The 25537-nt window shown below is 43.2% G+C and overlaps 1 protein-coding gene across 1 annotated transcript; it reads right to left on the bottom strand.

Annotated features, from left to right (window-relative positions):
• Window positions 1-9394: 9394 nt before the first annotated feature.
• Window positions 9395-24463, bottom strand: LOC118930743 (Fc receptor-like protein 2). The gene is made up of 11 exons (XM_057495183.1): window positions 24378-24463; window positions 19418-19678; window positions 18875-19159; window positions 17363-17650; window positions 16651-16929; window positions 16223-16336; window positions 12793-12820; window positions 11999-12084; window positions 11696-11761; window positions 10358-10389; window positions 9395-10261 (listed from the first exon to the last, which is right to left on the bottom strand). Exons 1-11 carry the CDS (start codon window positions 24406-24408, stop codon window positions 10223-10225), a joined length of 1509 nt encoding a protein of 502 aa, XP_057351166.1. The 5' UTR covers window positions 24409-24463; the 3' UTR covers window positions 9395-10222.
• Window positions 24464-25537: the final 1074 nt, after the last annotated feature.

Below are 25537 nucleotides of genomic sequence, written 5' to 3'. Positions count from 1 at the left end.
TTTTGGAGAATCTTATGTTATTGTTAAATCTCATTGTAGAATATCTGAGCAGCTTATTGGACTTAATTTAGGATGGAAAATGTAATCAGAAGCAGATTTTCAATCTGGAACTCCAAATAATGTTGTTGTTATTTAATTAACATTTTTGTTTGCTGAGTCTTCTGGGAAAATTGTGCATCACTGCCCACCAGTGGTACCCTGAGGACACCCATGAGAGCAGAACTGGTCCTGGAGAAGCAGGTTCATGAGCCTGGGCAACAGCTTCTGGGAACTCCAATAGCTACTATCATCAATACAAAGAGAAATGAGAAAGATTCCTAAATTTCTGCAAAGAAATACACAAGTACTTACAGCCACAAGCAATAAATGTAATTAAATTATGCTTGCCTCATAAAGTGACTTGCAAAACATATTACCTTTTTCAAATATTTGCAACTGTTTGTGTAAATTTGGCATTATTTCTTTCAAATTATTTGATAGAAGTGCCAGTCAGGCTATCTGGGTCTGGAGTTTTCTTTATGGGGAGTTTTAAATCATTGGTTCAATGTCTTTAATAGTTACAGGATTATTTAGATCTTCTATTTCTTCTGATGTCCTTTTCAGTTTATTTTTCAATTTTTCTTCCTGGAAAAAAAATTATCAATTCTTCTAAGAATTTGTAGATTTGTTCTCATTTTCATGTTTTAATAAGATCATATATTATCCTCTTATGTTACTTCTTAGGAACTTCAGAGTGTATAATCGTGATCTACTTTTCATACCAGATATTGGTTATCTGTGCCTTTTCCCCTTTTCTGTCTTAATCAGCCTAATCAAAGGTCTGATTTGTCTCTTGTTATCTCTTCTGATTGTTATTCATGGTGTCTTATTTCCTGTGTGCCTATCTCTGCATGCATATTGCATTTGACAACTTGTTGATAGAAAAAGCTGGAAACCTAACTTTATTTTATTTTATTTTCCAAGCATATTTAGATTTCTAGAATCCATTTTTGGAAAAATCAGTATTCTGGAGTCACTAACAATGTAGCACTGCTTAAACCAAAGTCTAAGCGCTGGTTTTCTAGGTCACCCAGATGACTTAAAGCCAGGCATCCATCTGCAGGAGAGCTAGGTTTCTTCCAGTTCCCTCTTTTCATCTGCAGGGGAGCTGTTTGAGGTTCTAACCCTAAAGGAAGAATGGTTTACTGGTTCCTAGACTTTTGCAGATCCTAGACTTTGATTTTTTTGTTGACAGCCTTACAAGCCTGCTTCAATCTCAGCTGAGGTCCTTACCAGCATTTTTACACCGGCTTCCCCCCTCCACCAACTGCATATTGTCACAGGGCATAAATATCCCCAGATGCTCTTTGCTTTCTTTCCTTCCTAGATCTCTGCCTAGTACTTCCTTTTCATTTCGTTAACATGTTTTTGTTTTCAGCTTACATAATTTTGCTTTTTCAGTTGTCTTTTACAGGATGATTGGTGAACATCGCCTAGCCTTCCACTGCGGGAAGAGAAGTCCTCAACTTGTTCTTCACACTATAAGCAAAGTGATCTTCCCTTAGTGTAATCACAGTTCGCTCTTCGTGTAAAGAAGAACAGTCTATTTTAATGGATAACTCAAGACCATTTCCTTTTGGCTCCTTTATATAGGCTCCAATTTGATCCAGTTTCCCAACCCCAAATATTTCCACCTATGCATGGGAAATACTGGCTTTCTCCACAAAGCCATCTTTAGTTTCACTCCACCTCAGCCGGGCCTCTAGCTCTGGACACTGCCCGCTCTTCCCACGTATCTCTGATTTTGGTGCTCCGGATTACCTCCAGCTGCCTGAAACTGCTACCATCTTTTCCTATACCACTTACTTAAAGCCTCAGCCAGACTTCTAATCCCCCCATGAATGCCTTAAACCTTCCATGCAATGCAATACCAATATACAGCAGATTGGGGGTAACAGAATGAACATAAGCACAGATGACTTCAAATTGGATACCAGATGCGGTCCTTCCCAATATCTTTCAAAGGGTCATTTTCTCATCAAGGGCTGCTTCCTGTTAGTTTTGCTCCCTCCTGGATTTTCAGATTTCATATCATAGGCCATTGCTGTTAAGGAGCCTGAACTAGAGGCTTTTCACCCAGCCCTCGACTCTGGGGAAGATTGCAGAACCAGATCTTATCAATCCTGTGGACTTGGGAGTGAACCTCATTGACACCTGCAAGACTCAGTGGTTCAGAAGACAGGGGTTCACAGATGTGTCCAGGACTACCTACCAGGTTAGGAGGCATTTTTTATGCGGAAAGACTAGGCTGCCGCAGAGTCTGGTGGCTAGAAAACCCTTCATCTATGATCCCTCTCCAAGTCCCTCCTTCTTGCCCCAACCCAGAGCCCCTCCTACACAGTAAGGTCTCCCCAGTTCTGTACACTGGCTCTAGCTCCCCCAGCCTCAGCAAGTGGGCTCTGGGGGATCGGGTCTGGAGGCACCACTGTGAGACACAGGAATGCATGTAAATCTCAGGGACAGTGTGTGATACCAAGGAAGAATCTGGGGGGGGAGATACTTGATGCATCTCTCCTCAGTATCAAGAACGAGCCAGAAAGCACAGAATCTCTATGATTCACAGAGTGACATTTTGACCTTATAGACAGACTAGCTGTGTAGGGTCTTCAGGAGAAACCCGAGATGCGGAGGGCCCCAGATGAGGCAGACCAGCATGACCTGCAGGCAGAGCTAGAGATCATTAATGAATGCTAGCCAGTCAGATCGTCTCAACAGGGAAAAGCAGCCACTTTAAATACCTGCACACCTAGATGATCTGAAGCCTGCCATTTTCTAATCTTGCCTTCCCATGTGCTGGCCCTAAAATAGTTGTTGCCCCCTGGGGAGGCAAAATGAAACTAAGCACGTGTCGCACTACTTTTCACTGAAGGCTTTCAGCGTGAAATAGACCCACGGGGAGAGAAAGGGGCGATTTGATGCTAATGCACATTTTAAATTTTCATTAATATCTGGGACTTGACATCCTAATTAATACATGGAGAATTAACTATGCAACTAAGTTACTACCTAAGAGTGAGAAGAAAAACCTTGGGACTCACCTGAATTTTCTCCTAGGAGAAGGAGAATTTTATCACCACAGAACTCATTTTAATGGTAGAATGAGAGACAAAAATCGTTTTATTTTGAATTAGCAATTCAAAAGTGTTATTTGAATCAAATTATGTTGAATGGGAATAAAATTTCAATTGAAATTATTTGAATAGAATTCAAATATATTGAGTTGGAATTGAATTTTATGAAACTGAAATTATTTGTGCTTGTTTTGTGTTGTAAAAATATTGTGGCATGCATTTTTTTAATCCAGTCTAAGAGTTCCTGCTTTTTGAGGAAATTTAACTCATTTAAAATTATTGTTAAGTACTGTGTGAGTGGAGCCTAATTTCTGTTGTTTTATTTTTTCATTTCTGTTTACCCTTATTTTCTTTTTATGCCTTTTTGCCCCATTGATTGCCAATTTTCATTTCATAGATTGAATTTTCTTTTCTTAGGTTTTAATATTTTATTATAGTTTTATTTAAATAATGTTAATTACAGAATTTGAAGGGGAGGATCTAATTCCATACAGCATTGAAGACTCAAAAATATGCTCATTAAACTGCTAAAAACATAGATCAAGTGATAAGACTATAACTGAAGTCCAATTTAGATCTGAGTGCTGTCACCATGTGATTTTTAGCTACAGAGACTATTTCCAGCTTAAGCTAGAGTCTTGGAAGTTTCTGGAATAAGGCAAAAGACCACATGAGAGGGAATTCAGTCCTGAATTATTGGCTTAATTGCACCTTCCCTTTCCACCCCAAAATGGCACAAAAGAAACAGCTGCCACAGTTTGTGGACTATTTTTGGTGTAAAAGAGGTGATGGACTAGGGTGGAAACAGGTCCTGAAAATCTGTCTTAAAAAATTCCCTTTCAGATGAATTTGTAGACATCCATAAAGTAATGAGCTGCTCCTCAATTAGGTAGGAAATCAAAGGTTAATTCCTTTGGAAGTCACGATTTCATTCATTTACTCAGTATGAATTTACATAGTGCCTACATGTTGTCAGATTCCACTTCGAGCCATTTCTAAATTTTTAAAAAGAAGCCTGATATTTCTATGGCTAGCGGAAAGGATCTTTTATTTTTGGAATTGGGTTTCCTCTGAAAGGATAACACCTTTCAGGTCAATCATCTTTAACCAGGAAGTCTAACATGATACTTAGCAATACTGATATTCCAGACATATATTAAAAGTGACACAAAATCCTGAAGATTGTTACACTGAAAAATAGTTTAAATTTAAATGATTGAAATGTGCTTGCATTCCCATCCTAGACCAAACTGTGACAACCAGCATCGACATTCTTGCCACTAAACAGAGCTGGTAAGTCATCTTGATCCTTGGCTTTAGGCTCTGAAAGTATTCTAAACCCATTAGGCTGGAGTTTTTCACTTTAGTGGAGAGGCATTAGGGTTGATCTGATACTTGGCTGCTATTCCTAAACTGCTGTATTCTTTCCTGCTGTCCAGGGAAGATTGACAGTGTTCTCCAAGTTCACTTTCACTTTCCGGTAAATAGACATCAAAATTCACATCACAGTCCAGGTTGGTGGGCTCCCCACCACCTGACCCCCGTGCTGGGTGTAAAGGACGAATCAGGTAGTCTTCTGTCCCCACACAAGCTGGTCTTCCACAATGAGCTTGGTGCCTCCTGGGCTGTCGCGCTCCATCCGTCCCTGAGCATCGGACCGTATTCGGTCCATCTTTGGGTTTGCTTCCCAGACTGCTTTTCACTTGGGTGGCCTCAGTGTTGGTTGAGGCTGAGCTTATAAATTTCAGTCTATTCTAAGATTTTGTTTTCAAATCAAACCTTATGAAGCCAAATCCGTAGCTTCTAGGGGAGATAGATCCCTGACAGATAAGCCAAGTTGAGCATTCATGGAAGACACAGCCATGTTCTGCTCAGCAGAGGCTACAGTCCAGTCAGAGGCTGAATTTTTTTGTGATGCTCTGAAAGTTATACATTCTGTTTTTGTTTTCTGGTAGTAATTCCTGTCTTACTGAGGTGACTAACAACATCATGTATATTTCTTTGACACAACTCCCTCCCACTCATCGTCAATCATGTTACCACACTCTTGAGTTTAAGTAATAGAAGTTGCTCAATTTTGTTTTTTCTTTCTATTGTTTTGTCATTGTTTATTTAAACAAAAACCTGTTACTATTCAATTACTCAAACTTACCTTCCATATTTCTGACATATTCCTGCATATATTTTTCTCCTTTCTGGAGGACTTCCTCAGTTTTTAGAGGTGTGTGTGTGTGTGTGTGTAGTAAAATACTGAGTCCTATTATACCAGAGATACTCTTATTCACTCTTACAGTTAAATGAAAGCCTAAGTGGATCTAAAATGATTTATCTTACCTAGTTAAATGTAAAATTATAGGTTCCACTTTGAAAATATTACTTTCCACCAATTTCTTGCATTTACTGTTAGTGTTCAGAATTTTGCAGTCGATCTAATTTCTGTGATTTATAGATAATACCTCTATCTCCTTGAGTATTTTAGAATTTTCCCTTGTTCTATGATACTCTTAAACTTTACTTTCATGTTTAGGTTGTCCCTATCTATTCAGCTTAGCAAAATTTGACACTTGCAATGTGAAATCTTTCATTTCTCTGATTAGGTAAAATTCTTGGTTATTATTTTTTCCACAAGTTTTCTCCTCTTATTATTTTTATCTGTACTACATACATTATATAGACACTGACACTTCCACTACCATCATCCATATTTCTTAACTTGCCTTTTATAGTTTCCATTTCTTTCCCCCTTGATGAGTTTTTTAGGGGAGATTTTCCTGATCTTCCAGATTACTATCTTTTTCTCTAGAATTATTTTATGTGCTAATTAATCCACTTGTCAGTTATTTATTTTGCCATACAATTTCATAGTTATTATCTCTACTTGGCTATTCTTGTACACAACTTGGTATGTCTAGGGAGTGTTGAGCAGTGGTCGCCCTCAGAAAACCTCCAGAGCTCTAACTGGACACAGTCCCCAATTTGCCTACCTGCTAAAGGATTCTCTGTACTTCTATTACGGCCACAGGTCTTTCCCAAGGGACTTCTTTGCCTCTTTCAGGGCTAATTACTTAGTCCTCGGGATGTGGATGGCAGTGGAGAGACAGGAATTCTCACCCGGAAGTACACCGATTACGTAGTGTCACCTGCTGCCCATCATGGCTGGGTCCCAGTGCTGCCCTGATATCCACTCCACCGACCCAGGCTAGTAGAAGAATTGCCCCACAGGGTTGGGGAAAGATCAGGACGATATGGGAGAGAGAAAAACTTCACCTGGGAGGCACTCCTTCATCTCCAAATGCCTCTTTCTCTCCAAGCAACTTCTGTTCCCCTGCAGTTCTGTCTCCTTATGTATTTATGATAGTTTTTTGTAAGGTTTTGATAGGCACCAATCTCACTCTTGTTGATGTGGTTTTTCAACAGATACAGTTTAAGAGGAAGACCCTGACACCATCTTGTCCACAAATGTAAAGTTTTAATGAAAAAACAAAAAACACATGCTAGTGAAACAAAACAGGTCTGGGAGCTAGAGACAGGTCGTAGACCACCGGTTTTGAGCATCTGGTATAAAGGCTAAGGAATTAGAAAGCTTCAGAAGACCAGAAAGCATCTGTCCACTCAGCAAAACATGTCTATTTTCAGAGCAGACGCCATGTGGGACGGAAGAGCCCGGGTCTGAGGAAACCACCATTCATTTGCATGTCCAGCAGTCCTCAGCGTCAGGTGTCTGAGAAAGAATCTGTATGCCTCCTGAGCTGGTCAGAAAGACGGCGTTTCTCGAAATCAGTGAGAGCACAACAGGGACACTTGCCACATGGTTCCCTGACTAAAGCTGTCCATGAGAGCATGAGAAATGAGCAACATTTCTGCTCTGTAATTCTGTGAGTTTTTCAGTTCCATTCCGCTCTTGTCTTCCCCTCTTCCTATCATAACGTCTTCCCCCATATACCACGTCTCCCCAAAGGTTCTACTTCCCCAACAGCACTCTTCATTTTACACCCACAAAGGAAACTTTAAACACATGCACTGCCCGTTACCAGGTGCTGTTCACTTTCCAAGATGCTCATCTCCAGGCCATTGTTCATTCTTTTCATGACTACTTCCCTTCTCCAGGGTTCCAATAGGGCTTAGGACACAGAGCCAGAGAGAAAGAGAACCCATTCTTTCATTCTGTACAGAATCATTATGTACAGAACAGCTACTAAATACAGAGAAAGGAGTCAAGTTTCTTAGCTAAGTTCTTACCCTCCCTTGTCCACAAGTAAGCAGATACCTTATCGAAGAGCCTCACTGACTATCATGAATTTCAATCTGTTATCTAAATAGTTTTGCTTTTTATTCAGTATGGCAGGAAGGTGTAGATTATTGATGGTTACTATTGAAAAAAGTCTCAATTCCATCATCTATACAGTTTCCTATATGATCAGAACAGAAATTCATGACCAAAAAAGACTATTGTTTTTCCTACTAGAAATTGAAACGTATCACTTTCACACATTCTTGGAAATGAAGGTCTTCTCATTTTCTCTCTTCCCTGGAGAAATAGCTCTGGAGACTGAATGGAAGTGGAGACGCAGCCTTACTGCGAGGCACTGGTCAGAGGTGGGCTCTGAGAAAGCCCCCAGGATCTCAGCGTCCCCGGGTCTCCATCCTCCTGCCACTTCAGTTCTCACTCCAAATTGTCCTTCTCCCTGAACATCAGTAGCTACAGCCGCATCAACAGGAGGTCCTCCTCCTCCAGTGCTTTGAGAGGAGACACTTTCAGCAACGGACCTGAAGGAGTCTTTCAAAAAGTAACAGGAGGCAGAAACCAGAAGCTACTCTTCAGAATGTTTTGAATGAATAGAAAGGAAGGAAGGGAGAGACTCCTGCTGAGTTTGATCTCTATTTCCTCACGTAGAATGCTGAGGAAGTGGAGACGGCTCTTTCCTACAAGGTTGTTTCACTTCCATATTGTGGCGGTAACAGGTAAGAGGCTGATAACCCTTCATGCAACCACCTGGGTGTTTCAGGAAAGATTCTGCCTGCCACGCTCTTCTCTGACTCTGAGTAGAATGACAGACTAAACTAGTAGTACCATCCAAAACGTTGCCTTGGAGGCAAGGATGTTGATTGCCGCACTGGTTGTCATAGTAACTGTCAATACTAGAAAGGCCCCCAAATAAGTCACATGCAAAACAAATTACTTATATCCAAGCATACCGAGCAACACTACGAATATCTTAGAATAACCTTTAATGGCATGAAAATGTTAAAACATTTTTGTGAACAGGTTATAGTTTTTATTCCTTTAAAATCTCATACATACGTGTATGTGAGCATATACATAGAAAACATATATTTTGATTGTCTGTATTTCTAATTTTTCTACAATGAAGGTACCTTATATATTAAAATCCATAGGTTCTGCGGCCCTTCTCGGCTTGAAGGATCCAGGGAGCAGTAGCCCTCTCAGATTTTGGAATAGCCAGGCCATACATATCTGTGATCGGTGTGTGGAGGAGAGTTACATGGTAGCTTTTGGCAGGTAGTCTCCACCTAAGGCCAGAGTCGTCACTGGCAACTTAACCATTCAGCTAGACCTTGGCAACATGGGAGGATTCCTGAAAGTCTATGATTTCACCCAGATTCCAGCAAACCAGAAATACGTAGGTAAGTAATTCTTAGTATGGTGATTTGGGATAGCCAGTGGAAGGCTGAGGGGAGATACATCAAGTAACCTGTGTCCCTATACACAATTTTCATATGTTCCCCTAGAGGTTCTTGTACCAGTTACTATAAATAACGGAACTATTCCTTTAGGGATGGTTAGGTGTTGGTGGTAGCGAAGAGAAGTTCATCACTGCTAAGGCGGTCCGAGGGTTAATTGCAGGATTGAGATTGTGCTCACACTGTACTAAACCCGTGGGATATGTCAGCTGTCAGTCTCTGATGCTCAGAGCTCAGAAGTTAGGTGGCCTTGCCAAGAATGTGTAATTATTTCAACATAAAACTTTAAATAATAATGGTAACCATTCTTAATCATTTTTCTGATGGACTTCAAAATTATCCTCTGTAGTTTATAAAACATTTTAAACTATTTCTGTGTAGATGAATTACCAAACCCAAGCCCACAGTCACCTGAGAATCTCCCATCAGGGATTGATCTTCAGCAGAGGAGGGAACTACACAGATGGTTAGTCAAAGGTGTGTGCTGGTGAAAATCCCACAGTTGCATTTAATAGTCACTTGGTTGGAGACCCCCATTACTCAGCTTTTTGAACTTCTTTAGTATTGAGTTTGAGGCTAAGTGATAACTAGGCATATTTTATTTAATGAAGACTTAAATGGTGCTATTTATATGCCAGGCATTGTTCTAGGCAATTTATAAATATTTGTTTCATCTTCATAATAACCCATGGGTTATCTCTATTTAGAGATGAAGAAACTGAGGCACAGGGAAGTTAAGTAGTTTGCTCAAGACCACACAATTAGTGGGGGATGAAATTGGGCTGTCACCCAGGTGAGGCGGTTGCAGAGGCTGTGGTTTTATTCCCTATGTGATGGTAGTGACAGGTGTAAAACATTCAGCATCTCAAAAAGGCACAAAGACCCTTGTTAATTCTACGCCAGAGTGAATCAACGTAAAACCATCCATTCAAGAATGGACAAATATGACGTGCAAAGTCAAGCTGCTATTTCCTCCCACCATCTCAACCCTCACGTTAGCAAGAGAGGATTCCACTTAAAGCTTGAGATCTCTGTGGAGACAAAAGACAATGGAGTCCTAGCTGGGGAAGGAAAGAAAAGCCCAGAAGTGGATACTCTTCATATCACCTCAGAGTAGGTCTTCAGTTCTTCTTTCTCAGCTCCGAACACTGATAGCTTAAGAAAAGACAGCAGAAATAATTTTCTTACACAGTGTCTGGGATGTTGTGGAAGTTCAATAAGTATTTAGTGAATAGAAGATATTGGGAACATGATGAGGACAAAAATGATGACACAGGTGGCTTGTCTGCAGCACATTCTGTCTGTGGCTTCTGAGGTTCTGAGACTTGGGCATTTTCATTAGGTCTGATATGCAACCTTAGTGCTGTTCCATCCTTGTTGCTGATCTTTCTTGCTGATCGCTCAAAGCGTCAAGTCTTCTTCACGTCACAGTAGACAACTTGGGAGTCCTAGAAGAGACACACAGAAGGAAGGACCTAAATGGTCAGGGGAAGGAGCATGGTAGAGGGAGTCAAGGTGGAGAACTTCCCACAGTTCTAGCTCACCTGAATCTCCAGGAATGTCCTTCTGGTGCTCGCTGTGGAGAAAAACAAATAAATACATAACTGAGTTCTTGGGTTCCTATTAAGACCTAGTCCAAGACTTTATGCGCCAGGACACAGAACTGCTCTGCTTGACTGTGTGAATTTCCATCTTCTGTTCTGTACAACCCATCCCTTAATGTTGCTCACTCTGAAGTCCTTTGATGGCTCGAAACATCCTCTAAGCCTTCCACCAACATTTATTAAACGAAACCCTTCCTCTCTGATGCCACTTCCTCGGATTATTGTCCTTAAGATCTTGTTCTTTTTGGCTTTTCTGACCATTGCAAAAACTCATCTGGGCTCATTTTGCTGTCATTCCTCTATGCTCTTTAGATAACCAACCACAGGTGTTCACTATGTAGAAGGAAGTTGGAGGCACAGACAAGAGGGGAGACCCTGAGCCTCACAGCAGCTTGAGAGTGTGGCTGCCAGACCTGCTGAGTGATGTCTGCTTCTTTTCCCCTTTTTTCCAAGCAGGCACAGTGAGATCGAATCTCCCTTTCCTTAACTGATCAATGCCTCAATGGCCAGGAAGATACACATCCAGTGGACCTGAGTATACCTTTTCCATTGCATTGGGCTCATCACAGACAGAGAAGGAGAATGGCAGGATAATTTATGCTCTACAGGAAGCTGAGTGGTACAACTATAAGCAAAGCTGGCAGAGGGCCCAGCTTCAGAGGCTCAGAGAAGAGTATCTGGATGCCCATCTTCCAGGAAATCAGCCATGGTGCCAACAGCTACTCACTCCATCAGAAGCAGCCAGGAGCACAGACCAAAGGGCAGGCTTTAAGGTTACTGCTTCAAGGGCCCTGGGGAGCAGCTTGAAGGACATAGCTGTGTACTGCTAAAGAACTATCACCTCAGTTCTTGCAAAGTTACACGGCGAAGTGAAAATTCTCTTGATTTGTTCAGTGACTCCTTCCATCCTATCCCAGGATGGCAGGGCCTTTAGAAGAGGCAATGCAATGACCCTCTTCACCTGAGACAATTCCTCCTGGACTTTAGACACTATGATGTTAGATATTCGCACTCCTATCTGACTTCATTCCTTTGCTTTATATCCCAGATTCTCCCTGGTTGTCTATTCTCAGCTGAACAAAGACTCAGTGGACCATCTGTCTTTTTGTTTTTCAATTCATCTTCTTCACAAGAACCTGCCTGCAGAGATCTCTTGCTTCCTCGTGAGTCTACAAATTTCACATCAAAGGCAAGTGATGGATTGAAGCCTCTATTGCGCACACTGTTCCAGTTTCCTGGGAAGATGCATCTGACAAGAACCACTTTGCAGTTTCTCACCTGAGCCCTCTGCAAGCTGGATGCTCCAGACCTGGGAATAAACTACATCCGCCTCTACAGGGTCCACTGCAGGAAAAAGACAAGAGTTCACAGATGTCCACGGACAAGGTTCCAGATTTCATACGTGTCTTCCCAGTTCTAGGCTCCATGACTGTCCTCCTGACCCCGACATGATTGCTAGAGAGCCATTTATTTACTGGGAGTGACCAGGCCACAGGAGGATGGGGCGGCTCATGGCCTTTTCTCCTGCTCTCCCTCCCTTCCCTGCCTCAGCCACAGAGCCCCTTCAATGGGGAGACTCACCATTGGCATACACAGGCTGTAGCTCCTCGGTGGCTGGGAGTGGGCTGGAGCCGGGGGACTCTTGTGGGTTTGGTCCGGAAGCATCTCTGTGAGAAAGTGAACAGGGAGTGAGAACAGAGAGGAGACAGGCTAGGGAGACGGCAGGTAGAAGCCAGGCAGCCGTGGCACCCTGTTAGACTATCTGGTGGACAGCCAGGACCTGTCACATAATCACGACTTGATTTTCTTAATAGGATAGGCACTCCGATTTGGCACAATTTTTCCTGTTCCTCATTTTCAGTTTTTTCAAAAGTTATAAATAAGACAATGATGTTGCCTTGATATTTATTTATTTTTTCTCTTATAAACTCTCATAGAACGTCATCTGCCTCTTTCTCATTACTTTTCTCTTTCTTTCATATGCTTTGCCTGTATCTTACATTCCCTGTAAGACAATATATCCCTTGTGGAAATATATTCCATTCACTAAATTCCAATTACCTATCAAAATATCTAACAAAAGCTCACTCATGCTTTGTAAGTATTCAATAAGCAATCTTATTGAATATATGAATTTGTAAAATAATTGTAAAAATCTCATCCTATGCAAGATAACGCCTAGAGTCAGTGGACCACCCTAAGACAGGACCCTGACAGCACAAATGCAATGAAGTAGGGACATGAGTAAGTACTGTAGGAAGACACTATGTAATCAATTCCTTGACCCCCTACGTGCAGAGTAGTAATAAGCATTTTAAACTGTAAATGAGGGAGACCTCTAGAGTGGCAATTTTGAATAGGAAGATTATTCTTACCTGAGTGCGTCAGTGACAGAACTTCCTCCTGAAAAGCAGATAAAAAGAGATTCGTTTCAAGGGAGGGAACTTTATCTCTTAGAACTTTTACATGATGTAACCATATGTAGACATCTGGTAAGACAGAAGGTATAGCACGGAAATCCAATTAGATTCTGTCAAAATGACCACTGATTTATTCCAACATCAGAATAACCATTTTTTTCCCCACTGATTTGAAATGCCAATTCAAATGACAAACCCCACACACATTGGTCACTGTTTCTGGACTTCTTATTTTGTTCTATTGTCCCCATTCATGTATCTATAAAATGCTGTTTTAAGTATTGCAAAATATTTTAGCTGTGTGTGGCTGGAATTTTACTTGACTACTTTTCTTGTTTAGACCTCCCATGACTCTTGTTACTTACTTACTTACTTACTTATTTTGAGAGGGCATCTCTCATATTTATTGATCAAATGGTTGTTAACAACAATAAAATTCTGTATAGGTGACTCAATACACAATCATTGATCAACCCCAAGCCTAACTCTCCAATCTTCTGAAGCATAACGAACAAGTTCTTACATGGTGAACAATCTTGTTACTTTTTAAATGTTTTGATATTTGCAGCACCCACTATATAGCAGTGGTCTTGGGGTTAGGCTTGATACTGGCATTCCTAAGACCCAGTAGGGTCTCTTGTGCACCATTTGACTTTACAGAGAGATGCAGAACAAGAAAAGCAGTATATCAGCATGGACGTACCTGGGAGATTTGGAAATAAACTAAGACATTGTTTTTATTAGGCAAAAGCCAACACATTATCCAAATATTACTATGCTATGCAGGGCTCAACAGTTAATAAGTTGGAATTTGGATAATTTATATAGGGGCCCATAGACCCTCATGGAAGTGAACAGATCAAGATCCTGATTCTATCCTGTTTGATCACCTTTGATGGGCTGAGGTGGTCTCAATTGAGTCATTTATTTGAAGGAAAAAAATAGGTGCCTTCAATGAAGTTCTCCATGAACTGTATATCTAAAGGTCAGAGGCATGACCAGCTTGTGCCTGAGACTGAAAGCCTCTTCTGACTTAGTCACCCTAGCTCTATAAGCAAATTCAGGGAAAAATAGTTCTATGTGGGTGTATAAGTTACACTGAAAAGCAGTGGGAAGTTTTAAGACTGTAAGTGCAACCAATGATGACATGGGAAATAGATGCAGTAACAGCCCATTTTGTTCCTATCTTCCTGTATGCATCAATTTGTGATGTTTCTTTGTTATTCCTTAATAAAAGGGCAGACACCATTTCTCTACCGCCTCCCATTTGGACATAACCACATGACTTTGACCAACAGGACAACAGCAGAGGTGACTAAATAGGAGGCCTGAATGGTGTTTTCACATGGGCATTTGCCCTCTCTTGGGTGCTCTATGCTCTCTCTATAGAAAACAAAAAAATAACCCCTTTTGTAGTCTGGAAGAGTCGAAAATAGGTTAGGTGTATCATGGGGCAGATCTGAGGTAACATTATCTTCTTATGTTGTAGATGAGAAAACAGAGCAGAGCCCAATAGAGGTTCCTTAAAAGTCATTTCATCCCCCAAAGAGCAAGACAGTGATGAGAGGCAGAAGGTTCTGGAAAGGAATGAGGGCCTAAAAAAGTTATTTTGGCAATAGAGAAGTAGGAAGGGATCCAGTTGGTGTAATATCACAATTTGTTAGTCTTAGATAGCCTATTTTAAATACAACTTCCACGGGACTTGAAAAACTGCATTAAGTTTTTACACTATGTAAAAGATTGAAATTCCAAAATTTCTTTCACTTGGTGGCAGTTGATACATCTAAGACAGCATTTTGCAAGAGATTCAAAGTTTACATTGCAATTCCATTTTGCCCCATGCTTGTTCTGTGTCTTACAGATTAATAAATAACACCTTATTGAAATGAGTTGAACTTTGAAAAGGAAAATAGTTCTAGTCAGGAGGGGCATGAGTCAGGTTTGAGGTTTTCTGGTCAGGCTTATACAGATGGATTCCGGTCTTAGCTCTGCCCTCTTCTGGTTGAGTGAACAGAGCAAACTACTTAATTCCCCAGGATTGTTATGCATAGACAATGATACCTCACTAAAAAATCATTTTTTTTAAATTACAGATAATATATGCAAGCTTGCCATACATAAGAGATCCAATGATGGTCACTGGTAACAATTTTTGGCTAGTAGAATACTAGCAGGGATCAATATGGGATATCACTTAGAAGAATTCTTTAAATTCTTGGTCTGGAAAAGAATATGTTACAAAGAGATATAATTATGCTGCAAATGCTGAAAACGCAGCAGCTTTATGAAAGTGTTGGTTATGCAAGGTGGATGTTTTTATGCTTCTTTTAATGATGGAAGAAGAAACTGAACTTACCTGTCTTCTAAGGATGACAGGGAAGGCTGGGAAATACATTTTAAAGTCTATTCAAGGGTATTGGAAAGGTAATAAGATAGTGAAGAATGTCTGAGGCAGGATTAGAAGGGCTCAGGAAGCCGAATCTGGCCCCTGGAACCATTCGCTCCCTGGGCATTTGCCAAGACCAGAGAGCGCAGCCAAGAGGCTTGTGCTTTTAGACGGTCTGTTGGGGTTGGGAGACAGGGGCTGGGATTTGCAGTGGTGAGTGTGGGAATTTCATGAACATGGCTGCAGATTCTTTGGCAGTTCCTCGATTTGGAGGGGGAGTCTATGCTCCCTCCCCTTGCACCTGGGCAAGTTTGGTAGGCACTAGGACCTATCAAAATGGTGGTGGGAGTGATATTTGCGGTGAATTGTGCAATTGATTGATAAAAGGTTGCATATTCACTATCACACTTGCTTTTGGAGCCTAAGCCAGCATGTAAAAAGATTGACTCCCCTGAGGTCACCCTCCTAAGGAGGAAGTCCAGGCCACACCGAGAGATCACACGTATGTGCTCTGCTTGACTGTTCTGGTTGAGATTCCAACCCACAGCCGCCATCGACTTCCAGACACGTGGGTGCAGAGGGCCCCCTATGTTCCATAGAATAGACCCAAGAATTCAAAGAGGAGTAATTGCTCTTGGCATGAGCATGGAAACTCATAAGAGATGGAGAAACAAAAGAGAAAATGTTGTACTAAACTGTTTTAGTTCTTTTAAGTCTAGCTCATTATTATATTTTGCTGTACTACATAGACACTTTATTGAAAATGATTAAATGATTTTTAATGATTGATATTTATTATTAATAATAATAGGGAAAGGACCTTGTAAAACTAGTAATAAGGCAACATGGCCTACTGCATGGAACTTTAGAAAATTGTGACACATAAAAGTAATTGATTAGATTTTAGAAGGTTTTCTTTTCTTTTTTGGCAAATTCTGTATCAGTAATTGAAAAGGTCACAGCAGTAAAGGGCAATTAAAACAAAGAGTAGATACCAACCTGATATCTTGTGGGAACAGTGATAAAATAGAGCAACAGCAACGAAACCAAGGACACCAAACAGTCCCCCAAGAACGCTGACTGTGACAAGGTTTCTTCTATAGCCACCAATCCCTGAGGAAAGAAACCAGTGCTTCAGCCTCAGACGGTAAGGCATAGATCCTGGAATCCTTATCAGTACTATGCAGGAATGATAAATGTAAATTCATGTAACGTCATCTAAGTATGAGTGTTGGAGCGTAACTTTTCAGGCTAGTGTGGCGAGAAGAGCAGCAGCCAGGCCCTGAGATGACTTCCTCTAACTCCCCCCACACAGCAGACGTCACCTAGGCCTCCACCTACCTTCTGAAACCCCGTTACGGTACCAACAGAACTGCTGGGACAGCCACTGATCACAGGACTCCTGTATCCAGGGACCAGCAACCCACCTGAGACACTGAGAGGCACCGCCTCACTGCGCTGGGGCCCCAGGCCGTTGTCAGCCTCGCAGGAGAAGTTCCCAGAATGCTCTTCCGTCAGAGAGAGGTTGAAAGATGCTCCTCCACCAAAGGGGGCTGAGCTGTTCCCCAGGGTGACATTCTCGTGATAAAAGCGGTACAGGATCGGGGGAGAGCCTCTCTGGGCCTCACAGCGGAGCTCCAGCACATCCCCCACTGCAGCCTGGGCCCCGGGAGCCCCGAGGGTGAGGACGGGGCGGGACACTGGGACTGAGGGAGACACGGGAGCTGTCAGAGAGGCTGTTTGAAGCTGCAGGAGACTCGCAGCTCCCATGATCTCAGCCCAGGGCCTGGCCCCCCGCCCATTGTGTATTCTTTCCATTCTTACACACACCCCTGCCCGGAACAATCAGAGGTCATTTTTTCCACAATGCCTTTAGAAATTTGGGGGAACATCAATTCTGGGGTACTATCCGGAGACATGGTCATTTATTGGTCTCATCTAATTTTTTTCTAATGCCCATCCAGCCCCCTTTATGCTTTCTTCCACGAGAAGAAAGGTGTCAGGTTTAACTTGCCAGGGTAACCCAGTTGCTGGCGTCCTCCCAGCGCGATCCCCGGGCCCTCTGGGAATGTCCTTGTGACTCCCCGGCGCCATGACCTTGGTTTGGGGTTCTGCCTGGGAGGAGGGAACGCAACTCACTTCTCACAGGGACAGTCACCATCTTGCTCCAGATGGCACCATGGCCGTTGTCAGCTCCGCAGTAGTACTGGCCGGCATCGCGCTCCCTCACGGCTGCGATCTCCAGCTCTGCCCGCAGGGAGGGCTGGGTCTTCCTTCCCAGGCTGGTTCCTGCAGCCTCTCTGTGCCAGGAAAATGTGATGTTTCCTGAGCCCTCCGCCACTGAGCAGAGTAACACCAGAGTCCTGCCTTCGATCACCTGTCCCCCGGGAGCCTGGGTCTCCAGGGTGGCATTAGAGACCGGGACACCTAGGTGGATAGAAGATGGCATGTGAGAACCCTGACTCACATGATCAGGGGGCCAGAGGGCAGACTGATCTCACGTCTAACGGAAGGAGCGGAAATGTGGGGCTGGTCCATGTGATCCACCATGAGCACAACAGAAGGGACTCCGTGGCCATTATCCGTAAAGAATGTGGATACAGACGCTTGCATGTCCTACCCCTGATCCTGGTCAACGTCATGGGTAGTGATCATTAAAAGAACTTTGACAGGTCATCCACTCCATGAGACAGGAAACTTTTTTTTTTCTTGGATGGGTCACTATGCAGGTGCTTTTGCACTGAATGAAGAGAGTCCCTGGGAGCATTACTCCTATCTTGGAAAAAGCTCTGTTCCTAATAACAATACCCAGACAATTCCTCCATTTTTCCCAATGTCAAAGATCAGCACAAATTGCAACCCCTCCTCTGACCATCACTGTTCGGTTTGATTTCCAGTTTCTCTGATGCTTCATTTAACCCCCTGCACCGCAGCACAGTGTTGCCGTCTAATAAGCCAATCTGGGGTGCAATCCAGCACCGCAGAGCCATTTGGAGAGGTACTGGAGAACAGGCATGCCTTTTAAAGTCCCCAGCCCACTGCTAAATGCCAAGGCATGCGGTGATCAATGAAGACTGATTGACAAATATTACTTTAATAAAAAGAAAGATTATAAGCACCCTTTTAAAAGGAAAAAACATAGAGTCATTTACCCCCACACAGCAAATCAATTTCAGTGCCGAACTATCCCAAGAATGTGACCTTCTAACAGTCAATCTGAAATTTCCTGATCAGCCCTAGGAAGGAATCTGCATGATCAAAACCCTGCCATTCCTTCCCTCTGCAAAAGATGTCCTGGCCTGAAACAGTCCTTTTCTTTTGCTGATAACTTCCTTACCCCATCCTCCAGCCTATAAAAATCTCTTAGTTTGTATGACTCCCCTACTCCTCCGAGCATCTCTGTACTTGCTAGATGGACTAGTGCTTCATAAATTCACTTAGATCTTCAAATTTGCTCTGTTGCCTAGTGTTTTTTAGCAGGAGCTTAGTCCATTTGTCATTCTTGTGAAATGCTAAAAGGAATTCTGGGAGTTTTTCTACCCCAGATCCTCCTTTGCACAGGGATGGGAGTTGTACCAAGAAGCAAGACGTCCAGTCTGAACCGCAGCCACAGTCCTGTTTACCTCCACGCTCAGCCCCACTAATACTTACTCTGCACGTGAATTGGAGATCGGTGGCTCCATTTTCTGACACTCTGGGTCACTGTTTCTGCCTTGCACCAGTAGGACCCTGAGTCTTGCCTCCACATGGCAGGGATCTGGAGCTCTGGGGAGCTGCTCCCGCCTGACCCTTGGGCTCGGCCATCTCTGAAGAAGCGAAACCGGAGCTGGACATAGGATCTCTGTGGAGAGAGCTGGGTCTTACAGGTCAGGGTCACTGGCGTTCCCTCAGTGGGCCAGGAGGGGCTGACTGTCAGCACCGGTTGTAGAAATAGTTCTAGGAAGAAGGATCACAACAGTTGTCAGAGCAATGAGATTTATGGCTCCTTAGGAAAAGCACCTGGCGAGAAGCAGCCCCAGCAAAGAGGACACTCGAAACCAGACACGCCATCCGTTATGTCTTCTTTGTACGGCCAAACCACAAGAACTCTGGTTCATATTCAGTGTGTGGGCAGCCTTCCCCTCCCAGGTACCCACCCTGCTTTGCTACCACCGTCTCTTGCTCAGCCCAGCTTCCCCAGCAGTGGAGTTTTACCTTGGACTTCAATATTTACTATTGTTGAAATGTCTGTCTTCTGGAAGTATTTTCTTCCAGTAGCAGTGCAGTGATAGTTGCCGCTGTCACTCAAAACTGCACTTGGGATGGGGAAGCTTGAGGCCTTATTTGAAAATTGTAACACTTTTCCATCCTTGTAATAAGTCATAGTCTTTACTTTCCAGTCCCCTTTCCTCTGGCATGTCAGAACTACACTGTCTCCTTCAAAGACAGAGGCGGGGGTCAGAAGGGTCAGCCAGTCTGCAAGAGATTGAGAGAGGGGAACTGGATTAGCCATGTCTGCAAAGAGCGCAGATGTCTGACCTGCTTTCTTGCTCCTGGGCAGGGAGAGGGAATCAGGTGTGGCCTCTTCACCTTTAGACAAGATGGAGGATGCAGCCCGTGCTTTCATTACTCAAGGCAGCATCCTATTTGGCCTGGCGGGATTTCTTAGTCAGCTTTGATTTCGATAACAAAATACCGTAAACTGGGTGGCGTATCAACAACAGAAATTTATTTCTCAACACTCTGGACTGAAAGTCCACAGTCAGGCTGCCAGCAGGGTCAGTTCCGGTGAGGACCCTCTTTTCAGGGTGCTAGCTGCTGACTTCTGGTTGTATGCCCACATGACGCTAATCCCATTCATGAGGACTTCAACCTCATGACCTAATTACCCCCAACTCCAAATACCATCATGTTGGGATTAAGGTTTCAACATATGAATTGAGGGGTGTGGATTCAAACATTCAGTCCATTGAAGGGAATGTCAAGGTGGACATAACTTTTACATGGATAAGGGAGTCTACTGCCAGAGCTCCTTCTCCTTAGCTCTCTGTACTGGTGACACCACAAAAGAGGCCATTGTCCCCAGTGGTCACTTTGCTTTCCCAGCCCCTGTACTTTCCTCCAGCCTTCAAAGGCACGAGACTGTGTTATAAATTCATGTTCCGTCCCTTCTTGCCTTGCCAGATGAAATTACCAAGTGGCTAACATAGCTGGTAAATAAATTGGTTATTGGAATAAAATCTAGCATCTTTCATTCTTGGAACTTCCTGCTTGAACGCGGTCAAGAAAATTTTCCTATCCACTCAATGCATAATGAGATTGAGATGCATTTTCATGCAAGGTTCAGCTCTTTAGATGACTTCTTACAGTGAGAAAAAAGTCATTGCCAAAGACGAATGTCCCCCTCCAGGGCTGCTCTCCTTACACTGGTCATGGATTCTCTAATTTCCACCTTGTCACTTCACTTATTTATGAAGTGGCAGACTGTGTTCTGTGTTTGCAATGTCTGCATGACATTTCAGGATTATAGTTGAGGATTTTGACCTCAAGGTGAGGAACTAATTTATGGCCCCAATAAAAATCTCCTTACCACTGTTCAATTACTGGTACCACAACTGCCAGACGTTGGATGTGTAGTGTAAGTAAGCAGAGATCAGTCATATAAGAGATGCGATGCCTCATAAAATACCACTGCAGAAACAAAGCCAAAATACCATTGGAAGCCTAACTTTGGAATTACAATTTTTGGAAAAAAAGGTAAATGGTTTGCTGGTGGCTATTCCAGGTAGGGAACCAGATTTACCTGTTGGAAATTTGGCAGTAATCTGGGTTGATTTTTTGTTTTGTTTTGTTCTGTTTTTATGAAAGTAGAAGTGCAGAAAAGGTAGGTTGCCGAGACAATTAGCTTAGTTCAAGGTATTTGCCCTTCTTCACAGATGGGGGATCTGTGATCCCATGAGACTTAGACTCAAGCTGATTTTAAACTACCAGTACAGTTTTCATCCAGAAAACAGAGAAATTCCCAGGGAGAATGCTGCGGGGATAGGAGGGAAACATTCCGCACCACGGGTAGAGATGCTGTTGAAAAGGTGCGTGGTGGGCAACCTCAGGTTCAGACCTGCAGGGGCCTAAGTAGGCCTTTGAGTCAGTCATCAAGGGTTATTCATGGGACAATATGAACACGAGAGCTGAGTCTTGCTTCTGAACAAGCCCTAGGCCAGAACTCCCGTGGTGTCCCTGGCTTCTGCTCCATCCAACACTCACTGCTAGTGCAGGTAGGTAGCCTGACATGAGCAGGGAAGGGCGCTGGGGACTTGGGCCATTGTTTACATTTGGCTGGTTGGTTACATTGTATACTTTCCTTGTAAGCTGTGCTGTTCTGTAGGATGAGGGGCGTGATGACGTAGATAACAGACCAGCCCAAACCAGCTGGTTCCAACATGGAGGAGAAGCCGACTCAAACTTCAGCACAGAACCGCATTATACACTCTTCAATATAGTAAAAATCACACATGTAGACGTCATTAAAGGCTACTAATTATTTCACTAAAAAAATAGTAAAACTCACATCCTTTCACCATTAACATAGTAAAAACCATTATTCTCCATCCCATAAGAGTTCCAATAAGAACCAAGTGTAGCCCCCAAATCCCTCGCCCAACATGAGGGTAGAACAAGCCTGACCTCTGAGAAGACCCCACCTGCTCCCTTAGAAACCTGTCCCCACCTGGTGAGTATTCATCTCCCTTTTCATAAAAAACTCCCTGCTGCTTCCTTGAGGCAGCCACCTCTGGGTGAGCCTGCACCCAGCTCTCAGGTGTGTATTTTCTCTTCTTTAAACTCTCTCAATAAACTCCTACAGCTCAACTGTGTTTGTGTCCATCCCTCAGTTCTTTCTTGCAACAAGACCAAGAACCTGCCTCCGGGGCCGACAGCCCTGAAGGTGAGGAAGGGATCGCTTTCTCCTTAGAGTTCAGGTCAGGTCCTGAGAGCCGCAAAGCCCCTTCCGGGTGGCAGTTGTCATGAGTAGGCAGAGGGACAATTATCCATTTCTTTAGGTTTAGCTTTGGCTCACGTGTACATTGAATAGAATATTGTTTTCATTCACTTCCTTTGTTGAGCACAGCTTTAAATCAGGAGTGAGATGAAATTAGGTTTAGTCACCCAACTTCAGAGAAGTACCACATGTATGAGACAAATCAGAATTAAATAATGGTCTAGAATAAGTGTTGGTAAACCAAGGCTTGTGAGCTGGCCAGCCACTGTTGGGGTAACCAACGTGTTACTGGAACAAAGCCATTCTCATTCCTGCTACAGTGATAATTAAGCAGCTGAACTACAATTCAGACCTGAAAAACCTAAGCTATTTACCCTCCAGTCTTTTACAGAAGTTTGCTGACTTCTGGTCTGGAGCTAGAGAAGCAATGACACATGGTCATTCTGACCACCCAGAGGTTCTTAGCCATTTTCCTCAGAGAATAACTGTTTCCAGAGCTGTGCGGACATTCAGCAGGACAATGAGGAGGAATTAGGGGCTTTGGGCCAGGAAAACAGTTCTCCCCAAATGGGCCTTCTGAGCAGTTTGCACCTCATCTTTCAGATGTTGCTTTCCTCTCTACACTTAGGGTTTTAGCAAGAAGGCAAACCTGGATGCCCTAGAAAGGCTGGGCAGGGCCTGATCACCCCGCCAGGCAGGCGGTGCCCAGAGCAGGGACTGCAACCCTGGAGCAGGTTGGCCTAGGAGAGCAGTAACACTCAGGCATGCAGACACTTTCTACGCCCTTCTCTGCATGACCGTGTGGTCCCAGGAGGCCTGGTACCCCCGAGACAGAGGAGAGAGACAAGAGTACTCACCTGACTGCTCACTCACAGGAGCTGGGAGGGGATCAAAAACCAGAGGTTAGCACAGAGCACAGTTGAGAAATGCATTTCAGTCTGCTCAATGGCTCAAAATGGTTCCATCTTCCCCTCCTTTCTATTCCCCTACTCCATGACCAACCACCGTTCAATCTCCCTCAAACATACAATGAATCCTCCTTTACTTTACAATCACGAGGTAAGCTGCAAAGCCATCCCTGGACCAAAGGGATTGCTGCAAGTCCCATGGATATTGGATATTTAGAGATGGAGCTTGCCCCCCTCCCGCAACCTGTCCTCACGCCTGTGCTGTTCAGGAGGTTGGCACACTGCGATATGATAACACAGTCTCAAGTCACAAAGGGTTCATCGGGAAACATTGCCAGTGAGAGCCTGGAGTGTAAACCCTGGCAATTGTTTTTTTTCTTTTTGTAATGCAAACACCTGACTTAATTTTTGATTTCTGCTCTTAAGTTCTCAATTCAACATAGAGTGAGCCTATGAAACCCTAGGCCCCCACTCTCCACTCCAGTGAAAAGAGAACCCCAAGTTTGTGCTCTCCCCTTCTCTCTCTACCCACGACCTCACTGTGTGGCCCCAGGTGTGCTGTGTAATTTCCTGGCCTTATAAGGAATAAGCCTTTATTTTTTTCAAAGTTTCCTGGTAGTTGTTGCCGAAGGGCATCTTGCAATCATAATATGAACTATAAAGGCTGGTCTAGCTGCGACACTGGTTATTAACCTGAGACTGGCACAAAGCAGAGTTATGAGAATTAGACCCACCCTGAATTGATCCCTTTTCTCTGGTTATATTTTATTGAGAGTCTTTTTATTTCATTAATATTCATTTAGTGCTATTGAACGTAGAGCAAAGAATCTTGTTTCCCAGTAGCATCCCTCATCTCCTTCATGGCCCACAGTTGAACAAGGGAACATGACGAAAGGGCCTCAATTTCATCTTCTGAACCCAAATCTTACAGATAGCTGTCAGAATAGTTTTCATGGAGGAGTATGAAACATTGAAATTGTGAAAACTTTGTTCTGAGAACATGTTACTCTCTAAGGTCTAATAGATCAAAACAGAAGTTCACAACCAGCCAATGGTAAAGTAGCGTGCCTTGAACATTAAGGATTAGGACACATTGCAAATTGATCTTTCTGAGGCCCACCGCTTGGTAGCAGCCTTTGAAATATAATCTAGAAGCAGAGACCTGAGCATTCCTACTGGTCCCTGTGCTTTGATAAATCCTTAGGCCTTTCTCGACCTAGAGATCTCATCTTGCTATCACCTCAGGTCTAACTCCAATCATTGAACTCACCTAAGATGATCAGCAATGACCACAACAACATGAGGATCCAGTTCAGCTATTGAAGAAGCGATGTTCCCTCAGCCACCAGCTGGGGTTTGTGTACGGGGAATGGAAACAGTTTTTCAAATAAGTTTCATATAATTAGCAAAAAAAGGAAGTAGAGGAGGTCTGCAATGTGTAACCAGTATCTTCTTTCCTGTAGATGCTAAAAGAATGAAAGGTGATACTCTCGATGCCAGAGAAACTCAGTATCTTGACACTGGTGACACTTGTTAAAAAAACAGCAACAAAATTTGGAGAGCTAATTGGCTTTATTAAATGACTCATGAATCGGGCAGCATCCCATCTAGCAAGCAGAGGGGAGCCCCATTAAGCTTCACAGAAGGAAAGATTTTTAAAGGCAGAAAGGGAGCAGGGACTAAAAGGAAATTATCAGCAAAAAAATGCATTGTTTTAATCAAGGTGGCCCTCTGAAGGAGAAAGAGGGGGTTTATCATCTTATTATCTCCCAGTGTTGACCAGGAAATTACCATTTGGTCGATTCAAGATTGCATTTCCCCAGGGAAGTTGAAACTGCTAAATTAGGTATTAAGTCTCGGTTTACTGACACGGGGCCTTATAACATAAGTGCTCCCATTTTGAGCCCGTGGTTTTCCCACTGCCCAGTTCCACTGTCTGGCTCTTAAACTCTGTGCTGGCTTGCTGTGAGGTCCTGCTCTTCAGTGTTCTGTGAGATTGTTGCGATAGCTCAGGATTCTGAGGTGAAGTTTTACATGGTCAGTTTCTAACTTCCTAACATGGGATTTTACTAAGATTCAAAACACTTCCTCTACATCCCTGAAAACGTTGTCCCCTTCCCCATTTCGAATCCACAGGCTGCTCCGAATACAGCCCCACCCCGTGTGCCTCATGCTAAAGCCCTAGTATCTGTCCTATTCTGATTAGACTAGTCCCCATACAAGTTGCTCATAAACTGCTTGGGATCAGGCTGTCTAGGCAGATAAAAGTTGCCCTTGTGGACTTTGTATAGCATGAAACGTTAAGTCACAAAATCATAGGTGTTTGTAAGCTGGGGACTGAGTGATAGCGAAGAATCATACATTCCGTTCTGTCCGATCAGGTGAATGCCGCTCATTATAACTCATCAAAGCACCCTTCCGACTTTGGGA

Source organism: Manis pentadactyla, chromosome 19, assembly GCF_030020395.1.
Source record: "Manis pentadactyla isolate mManPen7 chromosome 19, mManPen7.hap1, whole genome shotgun sequence".
In the NCBI taxonomy this organism is placed as follows: Eukaryota; Metazoa; Chordata; class Mammalia; order Pholidota; family Manidae; genus Manis; species Manis pentadactyla.
This window is presented reverse-complemented; position numbering and strand designations above follow the sequence as displayed.

Coding starts and splice junctions, on each gene's coding strand:
- LOC118930743 (XM_057495183.1), bottom strand. CDS start 24,408: ATGTTGTTGTGGTCATTGCTGATCATCTTAG. Junction 16,337..16,650: donor GGTGCCTCTCAGTGTCTCAG/GTGGGTTGCTGG, acceptor TTCTTTCCTCAG/GGATTGGTGGCTATAGAAGA. Junction 12,821..16,222: donor CTGTTCCCACAAGATATCAG/GTTGGTATCTAC, acceptor TCTGCTTTTCAG/GAGGAAGTTCTGTCACTGAC.